Source organism: Ostrinia furnacalis, unplaced genomic scaffold, assembly GCF_004193835.3.
Source record: "Ostrinia furnacalis isolate ACB-3 unplaced genomic scaffold, ASM419383v2 OfSCF7556, whole genome shotgun sequence".
NCBI classification, from domain to species: domain Eukaryota; kingdom Metazoa; phylum Arthropoda; class Insecta; order Lepidoptera; family Crambidae; genus Ostrinia; species Ostrinia furnacalis.
This window is the reverse complement of record NW_021137795.1, coordinates 530,840-556,808: the sequence shown is the minus strand read 5'-3', so window position 1 is coordinate 556,808 and position 25,969 is coordinate 530,840. Positions and strand designations below refer to the sequence as shown.

At 36.4% G+C, this 25,969-nt stretch overlaps 1 protein-coding gene across 2 annotated transcripts; it reads left to right on the top strand.

Annotated features, from left to right (window-relative positions):
* The first annotated feature begins 6,380 nt into the window (after nucleotides 1-6,380).
* On the top strand, nucleotides 6,381-24,839 carry ovo (protein). 2 transcript variants are annotated; one of them, XM_028321600.1, is made up of 4 exons: nucleotides 6,381-6,734; nucleotides 20,510-22,230; nucleotides 22,564-22,989; nucleotides 23,220-24,839. In XM_028321600.1, exons 1-4 carry the CDS (start codon nucleotides 6,572-6,574, stop codon nucleotides 23,403-23,405), a joined length of 2,496 nt encoding a protein of 831 aa, XP_028177401.1. In that variant the 5' UTR covers nucleotides 6,381-6,571; the 3' UTR covers nucleotides 23,406-24,839. The 2 variants fall into 2 exon arrangements, with proteins under 2 accessions (XP_028177401.1, XP_028177402.1); XM_028321601.1 differs by having other exon boundaries at nucleotides 6,382-6,734; nucleotides 20,510-22,176.
* The last annotated feature ends 1,130 nt before the right edge of the window (nucleotides 24,840-25,969 follow it).

The following is a 25,969-nucleotide window of genomic DNA, read 5'->3' as shown; positions in this document are numbered from 1 at the left end:
AAGAGCGATCTAATCTATATTGTACATATATAGATACATATTTATGTGATGGCAAAGATATATTGGTCTAATAATCAAGAACTCAAGTTTTAGAAGAAGTGTAGCAGTTTATTACAAACGATAGAACGTCAAGTTTAAAACTATCGTTTCTTATGTAGTTGGAATAGGTGGTATTTTTCAACAAAAATTCATAATACTGATTTGCCGACGACTGCATAGCGAGAGAAGCAACCACTGTGAAAAGGGCATGTTAATAGAGAAGATAAACTATACAAATACAAAACTTGTTCAATGTAAAACACTGCGTTGTTTTTAATTACATGCGTATTTTAAGAAAGGGGTAATTATTTTCTGCATATTGAATAAACCATACCATGCATGGTTCTTATAAAGATGGTTGTACTGATGGAGTCTTACAAAGTTGAAACAAATGAAAACGATTGAAATTAATTCTACTTGTTTGGGCTTTGTGCCTTAAAAATGGGATTCATAAAATGTTTACTAACTCTAAGGCATGTCACTTGTAAATTAAAGCAAATTATTATGTTCATAAGATATCTGGATGTTGTGTTATTAACTAAAATCTACATAAAAGTAGGAGTCATTTCATAAATTGTTGTACAGTTTTAGGCCCATCAAACTATACATTTTGTTGGAAATTATCACTACTTAAGATGCCATTGTCTTTAGTGTCGTTGTCCTTAAAGAAAATAAAATTATGAAATACGTCACTATAAATGAAGAGGAAGTAATATCACCTGTAAGCTCCTTTATGGTCGCTGAATCGTATACGTCAATTTTATCATAAAACTTTGAGTTTACGACTGTAATACAAGTGACTCTATATCAAATAATAATATTCAACGGGTAGAGCGTAAGATAATAATAGGGAAGATTTTGCAATAAATAGTCTGATGTGCTCTTGATTTATACCTATGTAAAAATACTTTAATTTATGAAAGAAACCTCACTAATACGAAAAATATATAGCAATAAAACAAGACTGTCACTATCTCAGATTTTCAGTAGGTATTGTTGTATTTGGAAATCGCGATCGAGTGGACTGTATCTGTGGACGGTATAGGCCTGCTTGTAATTGTATGTAAAAGCTTTTAAGGAAAAACTTGGAATTAGGCCAAAACAGTGTATTTACTCAAGACAGTTTATGAGACAGTACAAGCTGTGGTACAAGTGTAGCTTCAAAAACCAAAAACAACATCAATAAAAAAGTAAAAAAAACTATAAAGAATTATCAAAAAGTATTGCTGGCAAAACTGCCAGCACAGTATTTATTATTTACTTAAAATGAAAATGTCGGTACATCTACTGAAAGCAACACTTTCAACGACTTAAGCATAGGGTAATCGTATCTTTGTGATGAATAAAATTCTCAGTTTTCTTAAAACTTCTAGATTAATTTATTAATGACTTCTACAGACTTTCAAACATTTATTTATACCCGTTGAAAACCCGTCAGTTAATGTCAATGCCATGCGTATGCACATCTTTCTTATATTCTGTTTTAATGTGTCATTAATAAAACTTCTCATTATAAAATAATTAATTCACTAGATACGTCATATTGAATGTATTTTAGACTGGGTGACTTTTTAATATAAAATGTAGAACTATTAATGGTTAAAAATCGCAGAAGAATCGAGAGTAGGTATTAGTGTAGTTTTGAATAAGTTTCAAGTCTTTACAAATAGAAATATCGTACTGATTTCACTAAGATTCAATATAGTCCAGTCAATGAATGCCTTAACAACGGTGTAGAGAGTATTAGTAGTAGAGTAGTCATGTCACTAGGACCAGGCCTGTTCATCTCCGCGAGTTTCATCGAAAACAAAACACGCACGATGGCCCACCTACAGGATACTATTCGACAAGGCCTCACATATGAGCGAACATTGACTCACGCACGCGTATTCTTGTGTATGATGGAAGAAAATAAAGAAAATGGTGTACGAACACTGTGCAGTATTTAACTGCCTAAATAATAATAAAAACAGAATGTACTTTTTTAAGTTGCCTCAAGACACTGAGAGGTAAATAAGTAGTTAATATTATTCATGATAATTGATGCTAAATCATGTATTTCCTCCGCCATTTTCCGCAGTTTGGCACCTCACGTCACATCATTTTACCGAAGTCAGCCCTATAGCTTCGGCGCAGTACCGATCACTGACGTTTGTCAACAAAATGGTGCTTGACTCTTGAGACAGGCTAAATTACACCATATTGTTAATGACATTGAACATACATTTTTTTAAATACCATCGCGAAGTAAAACTTCTGTACGTAGTACTTATTATTATTCTGTGCTAGGACGCATAGTTTCCGAGGATTAGGCGAAAAACTGAAAAGTTGTACCTTTAAACCCCCCTCTCCCCGCCGGCTCAAGGGCTAAGGGCGGGGACTTTTGCTATGTTTACCTCCTAACTAGTCTAAATAAAGTCCCGAAGTCAGAAATTGTGTTCCATCTATAATGCTTTATTGGCTGGACTAATACCAGAAAAATAATGTCAAGCAAAATAATATTAAAACTATGAAAATTTACTATTCCTATATGCTTGCGCCGCCGATCATAATACTGATAAAAAAAATGACAATAGGACCAATGGCAAAGAAGCGAAAGAGATCACGAATCGCCATGATATTATGTGCTTACTTAACCTACCCAGATGCAGTTAGATCGGTGACAAACGTAAACTTATCATAATCTCTAACATCGGTTACGTGTACCAAGGTTGGGGCCAACGTTGGCGAGCCACTTCCACCTAAACTTGAAGGAGGTTAGCGTTGCCGAGAACTTGACGGGCGGCGGAGCGGAACCGGCGCGCGCGCAACACCGCTTGCGCAATCGGCACACGCACCGCAGCCGCCGCCGCTCGGCTGAACACAGATCCAAGATCATTATTTTATCACATAAATCTCAATTAAAATCGTATGAGAAAGATGCGGTATTTACATAAGTGGCCCCTCGCTCGCGTAAAATACAGGCGAGCTTAATGCCCTTAACTTGGCCAAATCTTATGGGATATGACAGTTCATTCTCAGGTAAATCAGTATAGTTAGCTGTACGTAGTGTGTGCACAAAAATCACATACACTATACGAAAGATCTCGAAAAGACAACCATTTTAACGAAAGAAAAACATTTATTTGGTTCCAACTTAAAATATAACACACAGATAACAAAAAACAAGTACAAGTTAGAACCAAAATTGGCCACCGCTCAGCAATTGTGTGTCGAGAATGACTTTTTTTTGCAAGCCAAAATAATTGACTTTTTGAACGATTATCTTAAATGTCATTTAGCAACGGTTTTCGAAAAAGGAAATAATAATGATCATCAATCATATTGACTAAGGTGATTGAGTTTCTTCCGCCACTTCTTCTCAGCCCATATGTTGTCCCGAAGTGGTAATAGGGCAAACTATATTTGAGACGTGTAAAAGTGCCCTAGTAAGGACCTACGTACTGAAAAAACTATTTGAATTTAAATCCCTTCTGCGCACATACAAAATATACCCTCTCGCGCAACGTTCGTTCAGTGGTTTATTCATATACTGTCTTGCAAGCCACTTGTCAAAATAATTTTGAACTTTTTAGCATCAAGTTTTGTTATTCCAAAGATATTGTTCGCCACCTCAGTCCAACTTTAATGTAGCGTGAAGTTAATTAAATTCTCGTACAGAGCTTACATTATAGTTCCACGCGAGCGCAATCTGAATCACTCCAAGTTGCGCACGATTTTTAACACGCTCAAAAAGATAACTGTTTTTAAATTATACCTCCTTTAGATCTGTAAATTTTGGTTCATGCAAGTCCACGCATTTATCCTGAATTATTTGAATACTTTCCACAACTTTACTTTATCAACCGCTGAAGCATACATTACATTGCGCTTTTAGTATTTGTAATGAGCGGTACGGATCTAGAGTGCTAAGCCTTAAAATCGCTTAATGCATCATTCAATTTAAAAAAAATGTATTGGGTCATATAAGTATCTGCTTTGCTTTTGCAATCAGCATCAGAACATCTTACGCATGTTTCACGTTGCAGCGCTAGATACATTATGCTACTTCTTTGATACATGCATGACGCGAACAGCTCATAAGTTAGACAAAAGTTATTATAACTTTAAGTTCTTGTGTAAGTGTGAATACGCGAAAAAGTAAGTTATTAAAGTACGCTTAATTGCGTGATAAATGTACGACTTGATTACTACATACGCGCATTAAAAATTGTCCTGTTATTTTTAAGTGGATGTAATTTAAACGATATTTATATTGTAAGCAGCAGAATTTACACCTAGCTAAACACACTGGTATTTATTCTACCTTCTTTCAACAAAAAACACGTGCCGTATAACTTCCATTTTTTATTTGAAGCCAAAAAAGTAAACAACCATTTCGGTAGCAAGTTACAGTTTTGCTTTTATTTTTAACGCGAAACAACGCTTTGCCACTTTATGGTCTCGTTAGGTGCATTTATATTAAACATGATTTATGGTTTTTGAAATAAAGGTTTATTCAACCATGAAAATCAAGGCAGATACCTATCACGTTCTCCATCACGCATACAAAGTTGAATCTTGCATCTGATAATCCTTTTATAATTTATGGTCAATTTCTAAGAAGAATATTGAACAGCCTAAAAAAGTAAAAACCAAAGAATCATAAACCACCCAAAATCTTTTAGAAACTTTAAAAACAGTTAAATAAACAGTGATAAGTGCCACTTTTGTTGCTAAAATAATCAGTTAAGTCGCAAATTCACAGGTATTCGGGAAGAATCCACTTGCACGCTTGAAAAAAACATAAACCGTTTTCTTGGTACGGAGCCTTAGAGCTTAAGTTATTTGTACGACGTAAGTAATCTCTTCTTTGCATAGCTTTGCGGATTCCATTGTGAACTGCAAACAAATTTCACAGCTCATTTCTTTATTTGTTATGTTTTTAAGGGAAATGCTATCCTCAGTGATGTCGGAATCATAGAATGTATATTTAATGCCTTCTTAAATAAGTTTGCACTTCCCGTCGAGAATCTATAATACAGGATGTGGACACACTTCATAAGAGAGAGGAAGTCCATTATAGGATGTGATTGAAGAAATTGCAAAAGAATTGTGTTATCGAGTGAGTCTTAGCAGAAAACTTGTATAGTAAATCTGAGATTAACATATTCGTGTTAATATTTCTGACACATCTGAAACATACCAAAGGATATTATGTAATAAGCAATAAGCAAAACAATCGCCAGAAAGATATGAACGGCGGCAATAACAAAGACGCCGACAATACTTTCAAAATGGGCCAAACAATAAGATTTTAATTTTAGCACCAAAACTATGAGCAGACAAAAGGACTGTAAACTTTATTACCATGCTTTATGCCCGTTGCTTTGTGAAAGGATAGTACGAAACAAGGAATATTTTCCCTTCAGTGATTACAGTCTGCCTGTTGCCATTATTCCATAGTTTCCCGTTGATTGAATCGACGCCGACAGAAAGCCGTGGGTATTTTTTTACTAGAAACATGAACATTGAAGCTTGCTGTATTACCTCATGAATATGTAATATTATCAGCAGAGGACTATGACTTATCTAAATTTTATGAAGCTACTCCTTATTTATGAAAACGGTATATTACAGAAATAGGTAGGTACAAGTAGTGGTAAACAATATTAATAATTTTAAATAAAAGAAATGTATTGGTGAAATGAAATATATTTTATGTACTTAATTACAAAATACATGAGTGGAAATAGCCTTGTTGATGAGTTTTAGCAAAGATAACGGAAAAAAATTATGAATTCTAGAAAAAAAGTAAATTCAAGTACATATTTTGAGGTAGGTCTTGATTAAACATTTGTCTTGATTATTATTATGTAAATGAAGTGGATATTGATTTACATAATTACACATTTTATTGTAAAAGACAGAAGATTTGTTATTACTCCTAATATTAGCATCTAATTTATATTTCCAGGTATTATTAAAATAAAATAAAAACAGAATATTAAAATCAGAAATCAGAAACAAGCCTTAATGAGCCGCTTGTTGTGAAAAGTTTAGACCGCGTTAAATGAAGCTAAATAAAAGAGGTATTGTTGAATGATGAGTCTGGTCACCTATACAAGATGCAGCACTTTTACTGGTAATACAGGAATGTGTGGTTGTGTAAGTGGTCGCGGGCCGGGACGCGCTGGTGTGCGCGGGCGCACCGGGCGGGCGCACAAAATATAACAGAAGGTAAACTCATGTATGTACCTCGCTTTGCATACCTCTCTCGCTCGCACGCTCGGCCGTANGGCGCACCGGGCGGGCGGCGCCGGCGCGGGCGGGGGCGGACCTGTTCGGGCAACGGTGTCGAGGCACCGCACACTAGCTCTCAGTCCTTTCGCAGCGGCCAACGGTACTGCATGTGCCGCTAGCTGCTCCGCACAAAATAAACAACGCGAGGAATCCTACCGTGCAGTGTGATGATACGATGCTGACTTGTGAATTTTAAAGACAGTGACAGATACGAACAGGATCGAGTGCAGTGTACATTTAACGCGACAAGATGCCGAAGATTTTCCTTATAAAGAAACGGCTGCATGAGCAGCAGTTGGGTCTCCAGGAGGGTCAGGAGTTGCTCGCCAGCAAGGCTGACACTTTGTGCCCTGGATCTCCATTAGATGACGGGCCCATACCCCTTCTCTCCAAGAAGGATAAAGAATGCGCCGGTAAGTCATCTCAGTTTCATCTTTGTACCCTCATAATGGCCCCATTCATCTCAACATTTTGTGTCTGATGCTCTTGGTCATTTTTCAATTGCTTACTTGTCCATACAGCTCACATTCATGTCTTTTTTCTTAATCCATCATCTTCACATTCGTTAATTTTATCTTAAGAATTTGAATCGTCGGTGTATCTCATAGCATCTTCACCTGTTTCTTCACTTTCCTTATTCGATATCATTACTGCGGATCATTCATGCATTACATTATTTATAGCTCCCACATTGGCGATCCAAGTGTAACGCTAGTTTTATTTTTTATCAATGCCACCATAACGGCCACTTGCCATTCCAAAAAAGTTGATCGCACTTGGATAAAATCCTGTTCTTGGTTTCGGTCTGCTAGGAAACGCCTACCTGAGAGCATTTGTGTGACTTGCGTGATCCTAATCCTTCATTTGTTGCTTTTGTTGGAGCCTTTGCTTTTTCTTCGTATACTTTTACATTTATTTTTATTTACGCTGTAGATTTTTGGTTTTAAATAGCAACAAATGAGATAGCGTTGTATTTTTTACTGCTAACATTTTTTGTTTCAAAGTTGTCATTATAAAAAAAATTGGAATCAATGTAAACAATCATCAACCGGAGTTGACCAGCGGCTCATTTTAACGGTTCTATGTAGGTAGTCACTATGTGTGAATCACTGATCTAACTGTGATGTTTTTATAATTCTACGAAATGTTTGTTCTCGTGTAGGTACATGCTAAAAAGTTGGCTCCGTGTTATTTTAGCTATATCTCACTTTTTTGTGAAGGATAAAATGACAAGTTGAGTAGGTATGCCCAAAACCTTTTTGTATGCGACCGATATTATCAGCAAAGGCATCTGTGACTCGAATAGGAATAGCTATTCCAAGGATATGACTTTGTGCCTGTCGGAGTGACTAACTGTAGTAAAATGGAGGCACCATTTTATCTATGAGACGGCAAGAGGATAGAGTTAAATTAAGGCAGTGGACTTTTTTGTGCTCTCTAAGATTAAATGATGGGGAAGAACGAGAATGAAGGAAAAGACAAGATATCTTGCAAAACGTAGTCACTTTTGGATTGACTTTTGACTAATATCCAAAAAGAAAGAACCCTAAAGCAATGAGTGCATTGGGCGTCAATATGGCCTATTTTAGTCCAAGATCGATTTCCGAGTCACTGACCAATCTGGATGGTTCTGAACATGCACACCTTCGCGGTTCACAGCCAAAACGGTGACCGTTCGACACGCTAATAGGCCGACCACGAGACTGGAATTGACCGGATGATGTAGGCACGAGGTGTCAATGGTTGCAGCACAATGGCGCGACATCCGGCGCTGCCATCGACGCCGCTTTGTATTTAGGTTAGTCACCGCAATCTCCACTGTCATTTCAATATAATTAACATGTACGCTGTATGCGTGGCCTGTATTTGCATAGAGTTCGCTCGCCATGTCACACCGGTTATTCAACGCCGCATTCATTCATTTGTTTTTTAACCCTCCGTGTACGAGGTGACTAAAAGTTACGTCCCGTACCAGGTGGGGTATGACACACCCCAATATACAAAGTGATAAAATTTTCATTCAAAATTTTTTTAGGTGGAATTTAATATTTAATATTGATTATTTACGTATGCTAATTAGGTTTAAGAAATGCTCTGAGCTGAAAATATGTATTATAACATTTTTATCATAAAAAAACAAAAAGACACAATTTCCGTTGTTCTTGTAATTTAGGAATCAGTTTCCTATGTATAATTTTTAATTAGTGCCTTTAATTATGACAACTGTTTTTATTTAACAAAGTACAAGTATTTACTTATAATTTAAAAGTAAATTAAAAACTGGAAGGGTATAAATTTGTTTTGATCATCGGTTTTCAATTTACCACAATTCTGATGAAAGAAAATGAGTATGCTCAATGCATAAAATGGGAGCGTAACAATTTTATTTATTTATAAAATATGTTATTCCATTTCAGTAGCCCATAAATTGTATCACCAAGTATAAATTGTAGCCCATAAGTGTATGTTCACATACATCTTCGGATCTCAGTACTAAACTTCCAGATTCGCACTAAAAGTCATCTCATTTGACTAAAAGTGCTTGAAAATTTCAGATACCGTAAAAATCACGAAAAATATTAATTGTATTGAATTTTATTTAATTGACAAAGCTAAAAATATATAAATTACACCAAAACTGTTAGATTTTTTTAAAACTTTTTAACAACGTCCCGTACCAGGTGGGGTGTGTGACACCCACACGCACTTTAAAGGCATGTAACTCAGTTGGTAGTCACCGCTGGACTGATTTTGCAACGCTGATCGAAGCAGCAGTGTCATAATTCCAGCTACTGAGAATTTCAAATTCAGCACTTGCGAATTTATAAAATTGTGGCTATTTTTAAAGGACTGGGGTGTGTCACACCCCACCTCGTACAGCGAGGGTTAAATTTGGATGACCCCAGCTGTACAGCAGACGATAATATGTCGTTTGAGTATGAATTTAAGACGACCTTTGTAGAACAAAAAATATACTCCGAATATGTAGTTCAAACTTTATTTTATAGCACTCCGACCATTTACATGCAAACAATAAAACTGCATTAGGACCACAAATAACATAATAAAACCCTACCGAAACAAAATTAAGGTCTCATAATTATGTTGAATTGCAAATGTATTTTAAAGTTATTACCAACGTAAATTGTCCTACATATAGTGACCATGCCTTATTTAAGTTTTCTAAAGGGCACAAAAATAGATAAAGTGCGCAATTACAGGTGCTCCCACACCTGTACGGTAAAGGGCGCAGTACGAAGGACACGACCTGTGTCCCTTATAAAGGCAATGTGCATAAAATGAGGGCTTAGGGGAAAATAAAAATGGGGTCATATTTCTTAAAACGCCCGCCGCATTTCTTTTTAACTAATTGATAACGATTTTTTGTAAAATAACCCTTAATTATGTGAAATTTAAAACCAAATAGAATGTAATTTCGTTCATAGTACAAAAGACATCAACGGGATGCTTACGCCCACTCTGTTATCACATTCACAGCTGAATCTACGATGTTTCGATTTTGTAAAATTACATTTAAAAATATATTTAAATACAATAGTAACTTTTAACATGCGATCCAAATATTTCATCATGAAAACTGTAAAAAGACATCGACCTTCATTTGTTATTTTGTCATCAAAAACCTTTACCGAAACGGCAAATTAATTATGCTTCTTAATTTGAAATTTTGAATAACGAAAAAAGAATAACGTTATTTGAAAATTCTAAAGCCCCTTTAATCCAGACGTTAAGCGAATTAGGCAAGACAGATGAAGGTCTACTAAACGGAATTAAAGTTCACAGAAACCATTCATCATGTTTCAATTAATTTTAATATTTTGTATCGCAATAACTGTAACCTTTTTAGGTCTTGTAATTTAAACGATACTGGTACTTTTCATTTATCACTGCGCTCAAATACCGATTTAAATTGGTGTTCCTTATTTGAGCACTTAACGTAAATTACGACTTGGGATTTTGATTTATTTATAGATTTTAATTTTTTTGGCGGTAATGAGCAATCATGGCATAAAATCTTACCACATTGATAGTACCTAGTGGATTTTGCAAACCATAAAAATAATTGATAGCAAAAAAATCTTAACATAATTTCAGTAAGTGATACATCTACTTAATGCGCAACCGCAGACGTGGAATACCGATAACGAAGTCAAAAAATAGACGAATCTTATCTAGAACTGATAGTTATACAATTAAACTCAGGCGTGAGTAGACGGAATATTGATCAACAATATGAGCGCGGACTGTTGACACGCACATTAAGGCCAAGGGTCCTGGGAGTTTGTCTTATGACAAGCACAATATGACAAGTATGACAGATCCATTTATTTAACTCGATACCCATAAAAAATATTCCAGCGTTTACCTCATGCACCTCAGTGCCTCAGCTATCTCTCGTTGCATCTCTTTAATGCAAAATCTAAATTTAAACCTTATTCACTTCATATCAGTCCATCTGCATGCTCATACGAACTACATTCAACAGTTGTAGGTATACAGATTCAGCATGAATGGAGAAATGATCCGGCAAACCTTATCGCGTGTTTCTAATTGCGAACAGTAAAAATCTGCATCTTTATGAATAGCCCAAAAAGAAGAAACGTATTCCACCATGTGGCCCATTGTGTGCCGCCATTGTGCTCAACTACCTTTTTATGGCGATCACAAAAAAACAGATTAAGATGTGAATACCTCCGGTAAATCTTTTCTCGGAATACAGTCCGCTGATTGTTGTACTGTTTCAAATGCTCAATAGGTGTTTATTGGTCGATCTTTTACTAACTCGGTCATCAGGAAAACGATAACATTTGTGGCTTTAACGAGAGATAGCAGACATTTATAGTGTCTAGACAAACCTAAAAAGGATTTAGGACGCTATTTGGATCAAATATGTAATTGCTCAATAATGAATAATAAATAAAAAAAAAAAAATTAATAACATTTTGTCATTGATATGGATAATTAGTGCCGGTCTTTAGTTTACCTAACGCGGAATGGCAACATACAGAGACCTTCATTCAACAGCGTGCATTGAATATTTACAGCGATGAACACAGTAAATCTAAAACTTTGAAATTCAACGATGATGATATGCGCATATGCGACGACAAACGCCCTCAATGCCGTTATGAATTTGCGGAAAATCGGTCCTTCTTGATTTTCCTTGATACAGATGTTGACTTATCTGTGTTTACAAATCATTTTTTATGTTTGATGCAGCTAACTGCTCTGCACAAAATTTGCGATAATGACAGTTAGATTATCCTACTAATATTATAAATGCGAAAGTTTGAATGTCTGGGTGGATGTTTGTTATCTACTCTTTCACGCTAAAACTACTGAACGGAGTTTGGTGAAACTTTACAGTATTATTTTTTACTAGCGGCCGCCCGCGACTTCGTACGCGTGGATCCCGTTTTACCCCCTTCATCTTAGATGTTTTCATACAAATGTTTTTTCCCGCTAAATCCCGTTCCCGAGAGAATTTTGCAATATCCTATTGTAACTAAGCTTTAAGTTTACTAAGGTACCTGCATGCTAAATTTCAAGCGTCTATCTCACGCGGTTTAGATTTTTTCATACAAATATTTTTTCCCGCTAACTCCCGTTCCCGTGGGAATTTTGCAATATCCTGTTGTAACTAAGCTTTAAGTTTACTAAGGTACCTGCATGCCAAATTTTAAGCGTCTAACTTAAGTGGTTTAGATTTTTTATACAAAAGGATTTACCCGATAATTCTCGTTCCCGTGGGAATTTCGGGAATTCCTTGTGGTAACTAAACTTTAAGTTTACTAAGGTACCTATTATATCAAATTTGAAGCGTCTAACTTAAGCGATTTAGATTTTTCATACAAAAGGAAATTCCCGTTCCCGTGGGAATTCCTAAGTATACTATAACCTGCCCAGGAGTATGAAAAATAATTGTACCAAGTTTCGTTAAAATCCGTCGAGTAGTTTTTGTTTCTATAAGGAACATACAGACAGACAGACAGACAAAAATTTTACTGATTGCATTTTTGGCATCAGTATCGATCACTAATCACCCCCTGATAGTTATTTTGAAAATATATTTAATGTACAGAATTGACCTCTCTACAGATTTATTATAAGTATAGATAACCCAGAATAACTTATGACGATCTGTGACAAACTAAATTTCACGCGGGTGAAGCCGAGGGTAAAAGCTAGTGTAGTATAAAAACAGTTTTATTACCTATATATTTCCTGGTTCTCAAGGTCGAATTGAAAGTAGAACAGTTACATGGCATTTTACGTGCCATAAACTAATATTTGTACCGCAGTTACGCAAAAGTGAACAATTGCTCAATTTGCATGAGCGTCCGTGTGAAGGAAATTGACTTGTGTTAACATCCTATGCCACTTAACCTATGGTTACGGTTATTGGGATCTCGTCTTATTTGTTTTAGGGATCCGCTGTTGCATCAAAACATGATCCCTATTTAAATTGGCTGTAAAAAATAAAGTTAAATGCGCTTGACATTTATTCTGTTACATTCTCGTATTAAAATTATACTAATGTTAGGTATATCATGTTATGTAGCTTTAATTAAAGTTGTTCATTTGTTGTATTAATAAGTTTGATTTACTATAATTTTCGGGTAAAATAGAGCAGATTTAAGTACTAATATCCCACAATGCTATAAATATTATGATCCTAGAAATGGCTCTGCCTTTTTGCGATTAACTAACGGTTATTAAAAATTTAATATAATTTAGAATATCTTTTAAAAGTATGGAACCATAGCGAGCAGTGTCAACGCACTTCGCGTATTTTTTGCAAGCCCTTAAAAGCAAGATGCCTCGCACGTGATGGCTCAGCAGTCGTTCTAGGAACGGGCATGGCCGCACATGTCCTTTGGAATAAAAAACACTAGAACACCGGTTTTGCCAACATACGAGTACGAGTATGCGGGTCCAGCCTGCCTTTAATTACGTATGCATCTGCCTTTTTGTTTGCTAACGAAGATGCCTCCACTTAGCGACTACACAAACATAGTCTTCTGAACATGCCCACTTTGTATTTCTGATTAGGAATTCAAACGATACCTCCTAGACTTGTTATTGACAATGTAAAGCAATTTTGACTTTTTATGTTAGCTATAAATGATTCATGGCTATCATTCGTAGATCAAAACCACTAAATACAGCCCAACTAACAATGAAACACAAGAGATAATAACTATTCTCACAATATAAAAACATAACAAATTAATGTAAAATGACCCTGAGTTATACCCCCATGGCAATTGCCAGAATCTGAGAAAATGACTCACATTCAACCATTCTAGGAAATAGGCCACTAACAGCCAATTCGATTGTTTCTTTTCAAGAATAATAGGCTGGGTTGCACAATCTTACTTTAATTTAACAAACGTCAAAAGTTAAAGTTACGGTCAAAGTTAAGTAGTGCAACTCAGCTTTAAAAGCGTTTATAAAACTGTTTGTGATAGAAAAATTAAATTTTACTGGCAATTTAAATATTGAATTAATAATTAAATAGAAGCTAAGTAAATAGTCTAAGCACTTGTACAAATTTTGCGCACGGGTAAAAAATATTGCAACAAGTAAGCTTAGTTTATTTTAAAATACTACCTACCTTTTAACAAAACATACTCTGATGAAGATTAGAGGTAAACCGTCCATTAATTCAATCTAAGAAGATCCAAACTACTGACTGTAGAAGCACGTTACTAAAACAATTAAATAAGCGATTTTGAATGATTATAAATATGTTTAAATATAAAATATTTAATCCTCCTGGCAACATACCTTTTTCACATGCTACAAAACGTGACGAAAGCAATACCTACCATACTTGGTCACAACTGTTGAAACTTAAATAATTCGACCAAATACTCTAACTAAAGTAAATATAATATATTTACATACCGCAGTTTGTTACTGAACATACAATTTAAATCGTTTCTGTAACAGTAAGTCACGGCTAGGAAGACAATACTTTAGGGTGTTCATATAAGTATGGATCAAACAAAAATGATTGAGTCTACTCTCAAATAAACATAACAACAATGTTAACAGCATTTTTGTGTTCCGGCAGTTAGAGGTAAGATAGTCAGTTCCCCCGTGGTTGAGAATTCCGGTCGAAGCTCGCTTCCACCTTTGGCCTGATCATCACTTACCATCAGGTGAGATACAGGCCAAGAGCTTCCTCGTTGTGGATAAAAAAAACTTTCCTTAATTAATCCTTTTTTTTAATCTAAACTTACAGACACACCCTGTATAAATACAAAACACCCGCATAGTCATTAACGGGAACACTCTGCTATCGAAACGCATTAGGACCACCAAAGAAGAAAAAATCTTATCTCTTTTGTAAATGTCAGCTTTTAAAATAATGAGTAAATAATATTTCTTATGAACTAAGCATTCCCCACAACAGATAATCTCATCTGTCACTAATTATTCAAGTACAAGTTCAACTTGAATGTCGTGGTCAATTTTCTCTACTTACCAACTCACATCTAAAACTAAGGTATTTTGTAATGTTCGAAATTCTGTCTTTATCAATATAAAGCACTGACATTGTTTTTTCAAAGAAAACGGGCACGCATGTATTCATTTTTGTTAATTTTGAAGGAAAAGGGTTCAGTCGTCGAGATAAAAAATTACATAAAAATAATGAACTCCATGTATACAAAACTGCGGACCACAACTAGTTTGCCATTTGATGTATCATAAAAAGACGGATATTTAGCGAAGGTTTACATATCTCGAGTGTAAGGTCATCTCCTCCATTGTTGTGTCATGCGCAATAAAAGATTTAATTTATTTTTGAGCAATTTACTACGGCCCGCCCACAATCTAGAGCATCTTGACAGTTCACAACAACCACAATATTAATATGCTCACAACAAGCAATCCAGTATTATTATGGATTAACATTAAAATCACATTTTCCGATCATTCCAAATATCAATCTTACTACTTAAGTTCCAAGGTGTTTTATCAAGTAACGCATATTTCTAAAGATTAGAGCGTTTACCCATTAATGTTTCCTGGCTATGTGGCCCTCGAGCGGACATCTTAATGATGATCCTCGAAAAAATTTGAATAACGGTAACCCTTTACGGAAAAGTGAATAGGTACTAAAACCAAAGTAGCTCCGCTTCAAGTAATATTTTACCGAGGAAAACCAGCCAACCGATCGCCTTCATAGATACAGATTTTTTTCTATCAACTGCCGAAGTAGTCGGTGTTAGCCTTGAACACTTCGCTAAGCATATTTGGGTCATTAACCCTCGCCAAATCTGGTTGTGATTCACGTCGTGATCAAAATAATAATAAAGCGTTGAACAGTTTTTGCGACCGTTCGTTCAGAGGCGACGTATTAGAATCACCGTTTTTTGCCGCTCACCACGGGCGTTGAAAATACGGAAGGCTAAGCAATTACATTCGGTAGGCGGAGCGGGCGTAGGAAGGCACTGGCTCAACCTCGCGACCAGATAACGAATGTGTGATTGCAACAAAGGATTTTCGGCTAAACAATAGCATTGTCGATCTACTGACCTCCATTGCTCCGTAACAGACTAACGCAACTCATTTTCCGTAATTGAAAAAAGCTCTTAGATTTCAGCTGACGTCGTCTGTAGCAGGAAACCGTTTGAGAGTACATGTGTTCCGAATTGAGCCCAGATGTGACCGAAGTGCCGGACACCGATAAATAATGAACAAAAACTTGTCCTTGATCGACCTTTTAACCGATGCTCGGCGCACGCGCTCCCGTACCTACGGGCCGTTGGTACTCACGCCAGAAAAAAGGCTTCAACGGAATTTTATGTGGTCTCTGTCCGCAGCGGTTCTTCATAGCTGTCTTACGTTTATAACGCGTTAAATGCTAACAGCGTCCGATAACCCCGGCAAGGACAGCCCGCTCCGCCCGAGCATGCTAGTTTTTAATGCCTCGGGCCAGTTTTACTGCCGCCTCTTTATTATGCATTATAATATATTTGCCGTCTATCTGATATATTTTGCTTCAAAAACAAAAAGTTTAATTTAAAAGTCCAAATGATCTCAACCATTGCAATAATTTAGTATAATGGGATCTTGTTCTTATGATATTACACTAGTAATAACTGGAAATAGTGCATAGATTGAAACAGCCGAGAGTAGAGTGACTTGCAAGGTTTAGCGCATGGCAATGTGCGTACTAATTCGTAACATTGTTCGATAGACAAGCCATAATTAATCATTTTGGCGTATTATAATAACGTTTAACCAGTGATTAATGTATCGATAATTGCTAGGAACACTAGCATTACTTGCAGGCCGCAGAATGCGCCAATGTTACTAATGTCCCACACAACAAGGCAATTGTTATTCAATAATTACCTTGTTGTTACCAAATCGATTAATTGTATTTGATTACTTTTAAATGTGATATTAAGTTAACTTGGTGCTAAAATTTTTCGACCTTCATTCCGTTCCGTATTAGCACTGAATAGATATATGCTTATAGTGACGAGTACCGTATACATAATACATTTCCATATGTTTTTGCAAAACAAAACTGTAGCATTTAGCGGAATACACTAACTCTAAATTAGGCTTCGAACATGTTGTGCTATTTCGAGTTTTATTAGAATAGCATTAAGATTGCTTTGTAGCAGACGGACGGCGCTATAGATTCACTAATTATTGCCAAAAAGTGATGCTAAGAAGGCAGCCGTTAATGACCAAATAATGAGCATTCGCATTCAAGGTTGTTTCTTGGCAGGAAACGGCAACTGAATACTCGTAGATATGGACGTGGTAATTACGGGGCCTTGACTTACCGTTTTAGAATAAAAACCGCACTATTTAAATAGGATTCAATGGGTTTTAGAATATTCTTGCGAAACTCACAACTAAAAGTTATGTTGGACAACAAGTTGAATTTAATTTGAGAATTAATTTTAGATCATGTCTGCCTAGATGTTAAGTTAAGAAGTTGAACTGTCACGGGGGACTATTTTATCTTAACGGCATAACTGAGTATTTGAATATGTTTTATATTAATAAACTATCTGTACTCATAATTTTGAGTCAAAGGGCAGACGAGATAGAGACGCCAACATCTGAACAGTTTTGCACATAGCTTTATACCTATGATTTTTTTCTAAAACATGTATTCAAGTAAGCTTCATAATATTTTGTCGTTTTCAACTTAAACAAAAATTACACCCAAATACTGTTATGTAGCTAGGAGATGATGGAATAATGTACGAGTAGTAGGCGTAGGTACAAACTAATACACGTGCTAAGCACAAAAACATCATTTTTGTTTTTATTCTCGAAGTCTACACTAGGTACGTAGTGGACTAGTATTTTAATATCTCTGATAGTGGTAAATACACTGTTAGGCTGAGTTGTACCACCTAACTTTAACGGTAACTATAACGATAACCGGTGCATTTTGTATGGAGTTTGACAGATTTTTGACATTTGTTAAAGTTAAAGAGATGGTGCAACCCTTTTTTAAGTAAATTAGGATGAAATTTTCTATTGTCTCTTGGCGCTGCAGCGCTGGCGCCTCCAACATTANTATATGTATCTTAAATTTGTTTATTGGCAATTCGACAAGGTTACTACACTAGGTACGAGTGGACTAGTATTTTAATATCTGTGATAGTAGTTAATACACTGTTAGGCTGAATTGCACCTAACTTTAACGGTAAATATAACGTTAACCGGTGCATGTATGGAGTTTGACAGGTTTTAACCATTTCTTAAAGTTAAAGTAAGATGGTGCATCCCTTTTTGAAGTAATTTAGGATACAATTTTCTATTGTCTCTTGGCGATGCAGCGCTGGCGCCTACTCCAAGATTGTAGTAAATCTTCTAATGCAAAATGCAACTTAAACTAATCGCTATAAGTTAAAATTGGCTTGTTCTCCGATACTCAATGGCACCATGAACGAATTTCTCATTAGAATTCTTAAGTGCGCCGTTGGCCCGCCACTGTCGCCCGGGGAATATTAATTATGAACCTTAGTCTGGTTTCCAAATGTCAGGCACGAACGACGTTACCGACAGAATAAAAAGTCTACCTGTGGCATTTTACGCTTCATGCGCATAATCACTCAGAATTTTTATTAATATTTAATTATCAAAAATAAATGTTTACGAAACAACTCGTCCGTTAATTCGTCATGTGTCAACACAGCGCCGTTTAACAACTGCATTTCGCGGATATTTTAACTTCATCGACACTATTTTAATACTACTGCAAATATAACGTAAACGACCGAATATTGTTGTTTTAATTATCGTGTTTTAATTGCTTGGCGACAAAATAATTTTGTACCTAATTACTTAATGATGATATTTTGTAATAAGTGTCATAAGTGAAAAACAGGTTTGAACTCTAAGAATAGGTAATCATTTAACAATCAGAGCTTTGACAAGATAAAAATCAATCACACAGCAGCTTCCCTATGAATAACGTCTAGTGCTCAAGCGGTAATTTGTTGTCTAACATACCTACTACGCTTTTATAGATAGAATTAATCAAAACTTTGGCGACTAATAAAATCAACATTTAATTTTAGTACCCTAGCTGCGCAATTATAGTTTTTATACGAAAGATAAAAGCGTAGTTATGGAACAGAGCACGTACACCTGTTATGTAGTACAAATATATTGAGCATATGCTTTAACAGTTTATAAATTCTATATGCAATTACATAAATCCAATTTGCTGGATGAAATTCTACTGGTTAAAACGACCTTTAGCGAAAACAATGGGAACCTACTTACTCTGTACGCTTATCTTTATAGGAAGTTTTTACAAAACATGACCACATAATTACAATCCAATTATAAAAGTATATGGTAAGTACTGTAGTGACTCTAGCTAATATTAATATGTTTTCCCAAAAATCTTAACAAGTTCAAAAATTGTAGATGTTTGGCTACAAATACACTTGAACTATCGGTTCAAGGGTTGCCAATGAACCTCCGCAAACAGGGGATCGATGTTCGTGTAAATATTAATAACAGTATGCTAATCAGTTTCTGTCTGAACAATGAAGTGGCAGACCCGTGTAGTTAAAATATCTCGTGTATGTTTGGCTTAAAACACAAAAATGGTCTAGAGACGTTTCCACATTAAGTGTCCTAAATATACATATTAATATTCCAAATCTTGACTCAGACGGTCCATAACCCTGTCCATAAACTCGTCCGCCAAAAGTTTCCGAGAACTCGAAACGTACAAAGTAAACATGCAATTTTTATGCGCCAGTTTTAAGTCTTTAAGTGCTGCTATAAACATCTCTAGAAATGTTTCTTAATGGTACTTTTTGTAAAAATGAACGGTGCACTATGGACGAAGAAATTCAAAATTAGAGTCCGCGGTCCGTCACGCCCGCTGCGCAGTCGCATACAATTACGGGACCGGACAAAAAAGCGCCCCAACAATGCAGGCTCGTCCTTGGGTACCTAACAAAAGCCGAGAAAGGGCAAAGGAACTCGTTTGGGCCAACCTTGGGACTTTCACTGACTACCTACGCACATTTCGCTATAATAGGGTTTTTTGTAACATAATTTTGTCTTCCTTGAATTTCACGCTACATTCACTCTTGTTTCGTTATTGCATAATCCCGTAGGACACTTGTTTGTTATCCTTATTTTAGGCATGTATCGTAGTAGCTAGATGGAAAAGTTTGACATTGATATTGGGCTCTATAGTTGCGTGGCAATCATTATTACCGCCAAGCAGGAAGTGTTCAACAGTGACTGAATGAGTAAACTGCGGCATCAATGGTTAGCAGATTTAGGTCGAGATTGAATTTGTCACTTTGCTGCTGTCGCGCCAATTACAATAACACTACACACATTGAACCGTGGGCGTGTGTGCGGAGGCGAGTGTTACCGTTATGGAGGCACATACCAGTGACGTCAACGAGGCTTCATGCCTCCGACGCCGCACGAATACGTTAGTAATAAGTCGAGGACAAAATATAGCATAAACCACCTAACTTATTGTTTAAGACAATCTTTTGAATTTTGACTTTTCGTGGGAGTTTATATAAATAATAAATATTGACTTGGCACTGTTGTTATAGGCACTCATCAAATATTTTTACTCTATTCTTTACTTTAAATTACTTTCAATAAATTAAACAAAATATTTTATTGGTTCCAGATCGAGATGTATTCGGAGAAAGAAGAAGCCCTCACGACAAACGCTCAAAAGAACCTAGAAGATTCATATCTTCTATTCTTGGAGGAGACATTCCATACGGAAGCCACAGAGGACATGTTCTAACGCAGGCAGAGCGTAAACAATACTTGCCTGTGGTTGTAGAAGAGAAAAAAACTGAAGATCGTCCACTTATCAAGGAAGAGAAAGATTCCCTTGATAGTGAACCGGTTGTACTTCCAACTCGAAACTCACCATCACCTGAATCTGCGCCTTCCCCAGGAATTGATAACAACGTAACGTGTCAAAAGGTTTCAGTTATACAAAGAACACCTTCACAATCACAATTCCGTGATAATAAAAAAGAAATATCTGATGTGAGTTTACCAGCAACTCTTCCTACGCCCGAACCTGAACAAGATCAACCGATAGACTATGTAATAGCAAAGAAACGAGGAGAAACTGAGGATGAAGAAACCGAAAAGAAAATTAGAGAGCAAAGGAGAACTAGCAGTTCAAAAATTGCTAATGGAATTTTAGCTAGACCTGTTCTTGTGCTAAGAAATTGTCCAGCGAATAAAGTTCCTGGGATATTGAACGCCGCTGCAGGCCACGGACGTTCAACTGGTGGCAGTGGATCTAATGGCGGATCTCAGAGTAGTGGGGGTTCCGGCAGTTTCAGCTCAGGTGGTGGCAGCACTGCGCCATCATCAGGAGGTGGTGGTGCTATTGGCGGTGGCTCTGGAAGCGGAGGCAACGGCCGTGATGGAAGATCAAATTACGGACCCAACAGCCCACCAACAGGCAGTCTTCCTCCATTTTACGAAACTCTTGGGCCATCCTCTAAGGGAGGTCAGAATTCGTTTAACGCCAATAGCACATTCTCAAACGAATTTAATATTATCAATGGATTCAATATGGACTGCGAAAATAATGAAAATGCCACAAACTTCACAGAGCAGAGTAAACAGTATTCTTTAATGCAAAATGCCCATTACGGCCTTGCTCTAAAGGACGAAGAAATAGATTATGAGAATAAATTAGAAAACTTAGGAGGAATAGGCAGCTATGGAAGTAATTTTGATGATTCTATGGTGGTTGACATGGGTGATGACGTAATAGACAACTACCAATTTTCAACAACACTAACCTTCTCCGGTGCAAACGAAACTATTTTAGGAAATTTATCTGACTCTACGGAAGATTTCGCAAGCTTACTAAACAATCACGTAGAATCTATAACCGATTCAGATTTACGAGAATCATCATCAATAACGCCTGATTCAGTTCACAACCAAGTGGATATTGAAACAACACTCGCAGAGCAAGTATCGTTAAGTAGACAGTATTATGAAAAGGCGAATTATTTGGCATTCGCCAGCCAAGAACAAAGTCCATCCTATAATTTCTCAAAAGAGCGGCCAGATTTACTGATGCAGCTTAACCCAGCACTTTTACAACACAACGAAGGTCAAATGCAGCAGTTGCAAATCCATGTCCAGTTCCAGCAAAGGCCACAGATTCTATCGCCTGGCTTTCCTTTCTCTACAAGCAACCATTCCTTGGACTTGGACTCGCCGACGGGCGTGTCCCTGCCGTCACCCGGCGGAAACAACTCTCTGGATGGCAGCAACCACATCGAGAACGCATCATTAAGTCCTGCCGCCGCTGTAAGTTTGAAGAAGGGCTCTGGAGATAGCAAATTCCAAATCTTACAACAAAGGGTAAGCATTACTTGATTTTAAGGCGAAGCTTTGATTCGTTTTTCTTCTTCAATGTCGTCAATATTCAATTATATTTGAATCAGAAAGACGACATCGAAGTTAAACAATGAAAGTCGTTATTGTGTAACGCTGAGCCTGAATCAACTTATGCTTTCTTGTATCCCTTTTTCTGTTTAAATGACTTTATTATTACTTTAGCAGCATTAAGCTCAGCCTTATAGATTTAATGATGAGTTTACATGTCTAATTTCATTTTCAAGTCATTTATTAAAGTTATAAATTATTTTTGAGATAAAAAATAGCATCACTAATGATCTGTTTCCTTCTTTACAGTTGGGACTACCAGCAGAACTGCCATTGGAATTTATCAACGGCGGACACGGCGTAAAGAATCCGCTGGCAACTGAAGCCAACGCACGGCAGAGGGAAGAGGAGAAAAACAAACAAGTTTTAGTCAGTGAGGATGATCCCACGAAGTTTGTCTGCAGGATTTGCTCGAAGAACTTCAGTTTACAGAGGCTTTTAAACCGGCATATGAAATGCCACTCGGATGTGAAGCGATACCTTTGCACGTTCTGTGGCAAGGGTTTCAACGACACATTTGACTTGAAACGACACACCAGGACGCATACTGGAGTCAGGCCCTACAAATGCAACCTCTGCGAGAAGTCTTTCACCCAAAGATGTTCCTTGGAATCACACTGTTTGAAGGTTCACGGTGTTCAACATACTTATGCGTACAAGGAGAGAAGGACAAAGGTAAGGATCCAATTTTATTTTTTAAACATCATAGTTGCATAAATTATCACAGTTTACCTAAATGCTTTGACGGCAAGGGACAAATAAAGTCATCAATCCTTGGATAGCCAGAATTCTAAAGACTTTTAAAACATGTGAGAGTTGTAGCGACACTAAATTAACTAACTAGGTTAAAGTAAAATTCAGCTGCCCAGTGACATCGAATTAACATTATTGTTGTATCTTTCCAGATGTACGTGTGTGAGGAGTGCGGTCACACCACGTCGGAGCCCGAAGAGCACTACATGCACCTCAAGAAGCAGCACCCGTACTCCCCGGCGCTGCTCAAGTTCTACGACAAGAGGCACTTCAAATTCACGAACGCATCCTTCGCGAACCAACTCCTAGGACAGCTACCCATGCCTGTCCACAACTAAAAGTACCTTAATTAAATTAAACCAATTGGCATGACTATGGAAACTTTTGATATACCAATCGCGGTAATCGATGTCAATTCATCCATTTTAAACAAATGGAACGAAAGGTACTTAATTACGAATTTATTCCGTCCGTTTAAATGTAGATCATATCAAAATAATCGAATGTACCCCAGTGCTTATTTAGGTATTGTTGTGACTATGCACACGGAATTCAATAAATCAATTTGTCTTCCAATAAATGTTGACATTCCGCATTTCAAACTGTGACATATTTTTGAACGGTTAAAAGTTAAACTACGTAACTATCCACCTTTTGTTCCCATAAAAATACCTTAATTTTTAACAGTCAATGTGAAATTAGCCCACTGGCCTAGAAGCGTTAGGCATGACTGCAAAAATCAAAGTATCGGGTATTATGTGCAATCTTTGGTGATGGTACGGGATATCACTTAAGTTTAGTTCGTAAGTTAGACTTTACTGTTTAGCTCTAGTTCGTAGAGTATATTTTAGTAATTGTTTGTAAGTTTCATTTCAAGTCAGCCCAGGTCACGAAGAGATTAAGTGTGTATCGGGATGAAACAAACAGGATGGTGCTAAAGCGTGCGCGTCGCTGACTTGAAACGAAGCGGCATGGATCGGATGACACTTATTGTCCGCTCCATGGAATAATATCAAAGAAAACACTTTGGTATGAACTAACTCCAGAAAAAAGGAATCTCTTTCCTCGTATTAGTGATACTAGCTTCTAATTATCTCACAAAATATTAACACAAATTATGTCACAATTTTATGTGTATGTAACTATAGAAAAATGTTATGTTTGTCTTTTGTTTGTACTTATTGTATTATTCATGTGGAAATTTATAAATTCGTGTGACGAACCTAGAGTTCGGGCGACATGTCGTACCAAGTTGAAATGCATTTCTAGAAATATTTATATTATTTAAATTAAAGTATCAATCGGTTACTGTCTGTGCTGTGAGTGTGTGTGTGAGAATTATCTATTTGTGTAAGTGAGTTATTTAATGCGTCGATTGTTATAGTGTTATTATTACGTCAAGGCCGACTTGATGAAGAGCTTCCGATGAACTGAAAGGGTAGACTATGATGCTCAATTGATACATTTGCGCTTTCACAGCGAAGCTTGTGGATACTTAACAAAATGTAAATACGTCTAAATTTAGAAAGATAGTAGTAAAATTTTGAGAATGTATTAGCTGCATAATTTAGTAGTACCTAATTAGCATTTATGAGATTTATTAAAAATATAATGTTATAAATATTTTGTACAATTCGATAAGTTTTGATAGATCTGAAACTTTTATATTGGCTTATCAAAAAAAAATTGGGTCCATTATTAGTGTGATAGCGCAATGCCTTGTTTTATACTTGTCTGTTGCATTTACTAGCATTTTGATACATCAATCTAGTTTCATATTTAAGAAACAAACTCTTTGTTACTCTGTATTGATAAGCAATATATCATGATTAAAATAATTCATTTCTTTTATTTGACGACCCCATAGATTTATAATGATACGGTAAATATCTTTTATTAAGTGAGTTTGAATCCCCGATGCACAATACACTGTAAGGTAGTCATAAGATTATACTACAGCCAGCTACTACTACTGCTGTGTTATCCTAAATACATTTTATCAGAGACTGGAATATTTTGCATCGATTTTAATTCATCAAATAAGGGAATCATCTGAAATCGGATCGGATCCTTACAATCGTGTTTGTCAACTTTTATCACGTCAAAGTCAAAGTCAAAATTTCTTTATTTGTATAGACTATTAAATAGTGCTTACAAATCGTCAAATATTTTGCTCTTAAGGAGCCTCTACACTACATGTCTCATAAACTTTTTACCCTACCAACATTTGGCAAGTGCTGAGAAGAAGCGCCGCAACAAACTCAGTCACCACACCACTGTTAAATAGAAAAAGCAGTAGTAGGTACATTTGATTCAGGAGCAGTTCACTGAATTTACCACGCATTCTTGTATGGTGTATCTTATAAGAATGGGTATAGAAAATTGCGTGGTATATTAAACAAGGTAGTAGCGTGCTAATATCTAGACTTACAGATTAAGATACTTAAATACAAGTAGAAATGACTCGCATTAATAAATTTGAATAACGTTTTACTCAGACTTCTTATCTTTATTTAACTATTTATTAATTTTATTGGGCTATCAACATGAGATACAGTATTAAACACAATAAAAAAAACAATAAGCCAAAGGCTTAGGCTATCAAAGTTTTTACATTTTCAATAAAGCAGTGCCATTAGATATTCGACCATAACATCTTTAAAAACATTATAGTCCAGTCAATAAAGCATTATAGATGGAAAACTGTAGAACACAATTTCTGACTTCAGGACTTTATTTAGACTAGTTAGGAGGTGAACATAGCAAAAGTCCCCGCCCTTAGCCCTTGAGCCGGCGGGGAGAGGGGGGTTTAAAGGTGCCACTTTTCGGTTTTTCGCTTAATCCTCGGAAACTATGCGTCCTAGTGACATGGCTACTTTGAACCAAAAAAAGCATATTCAAT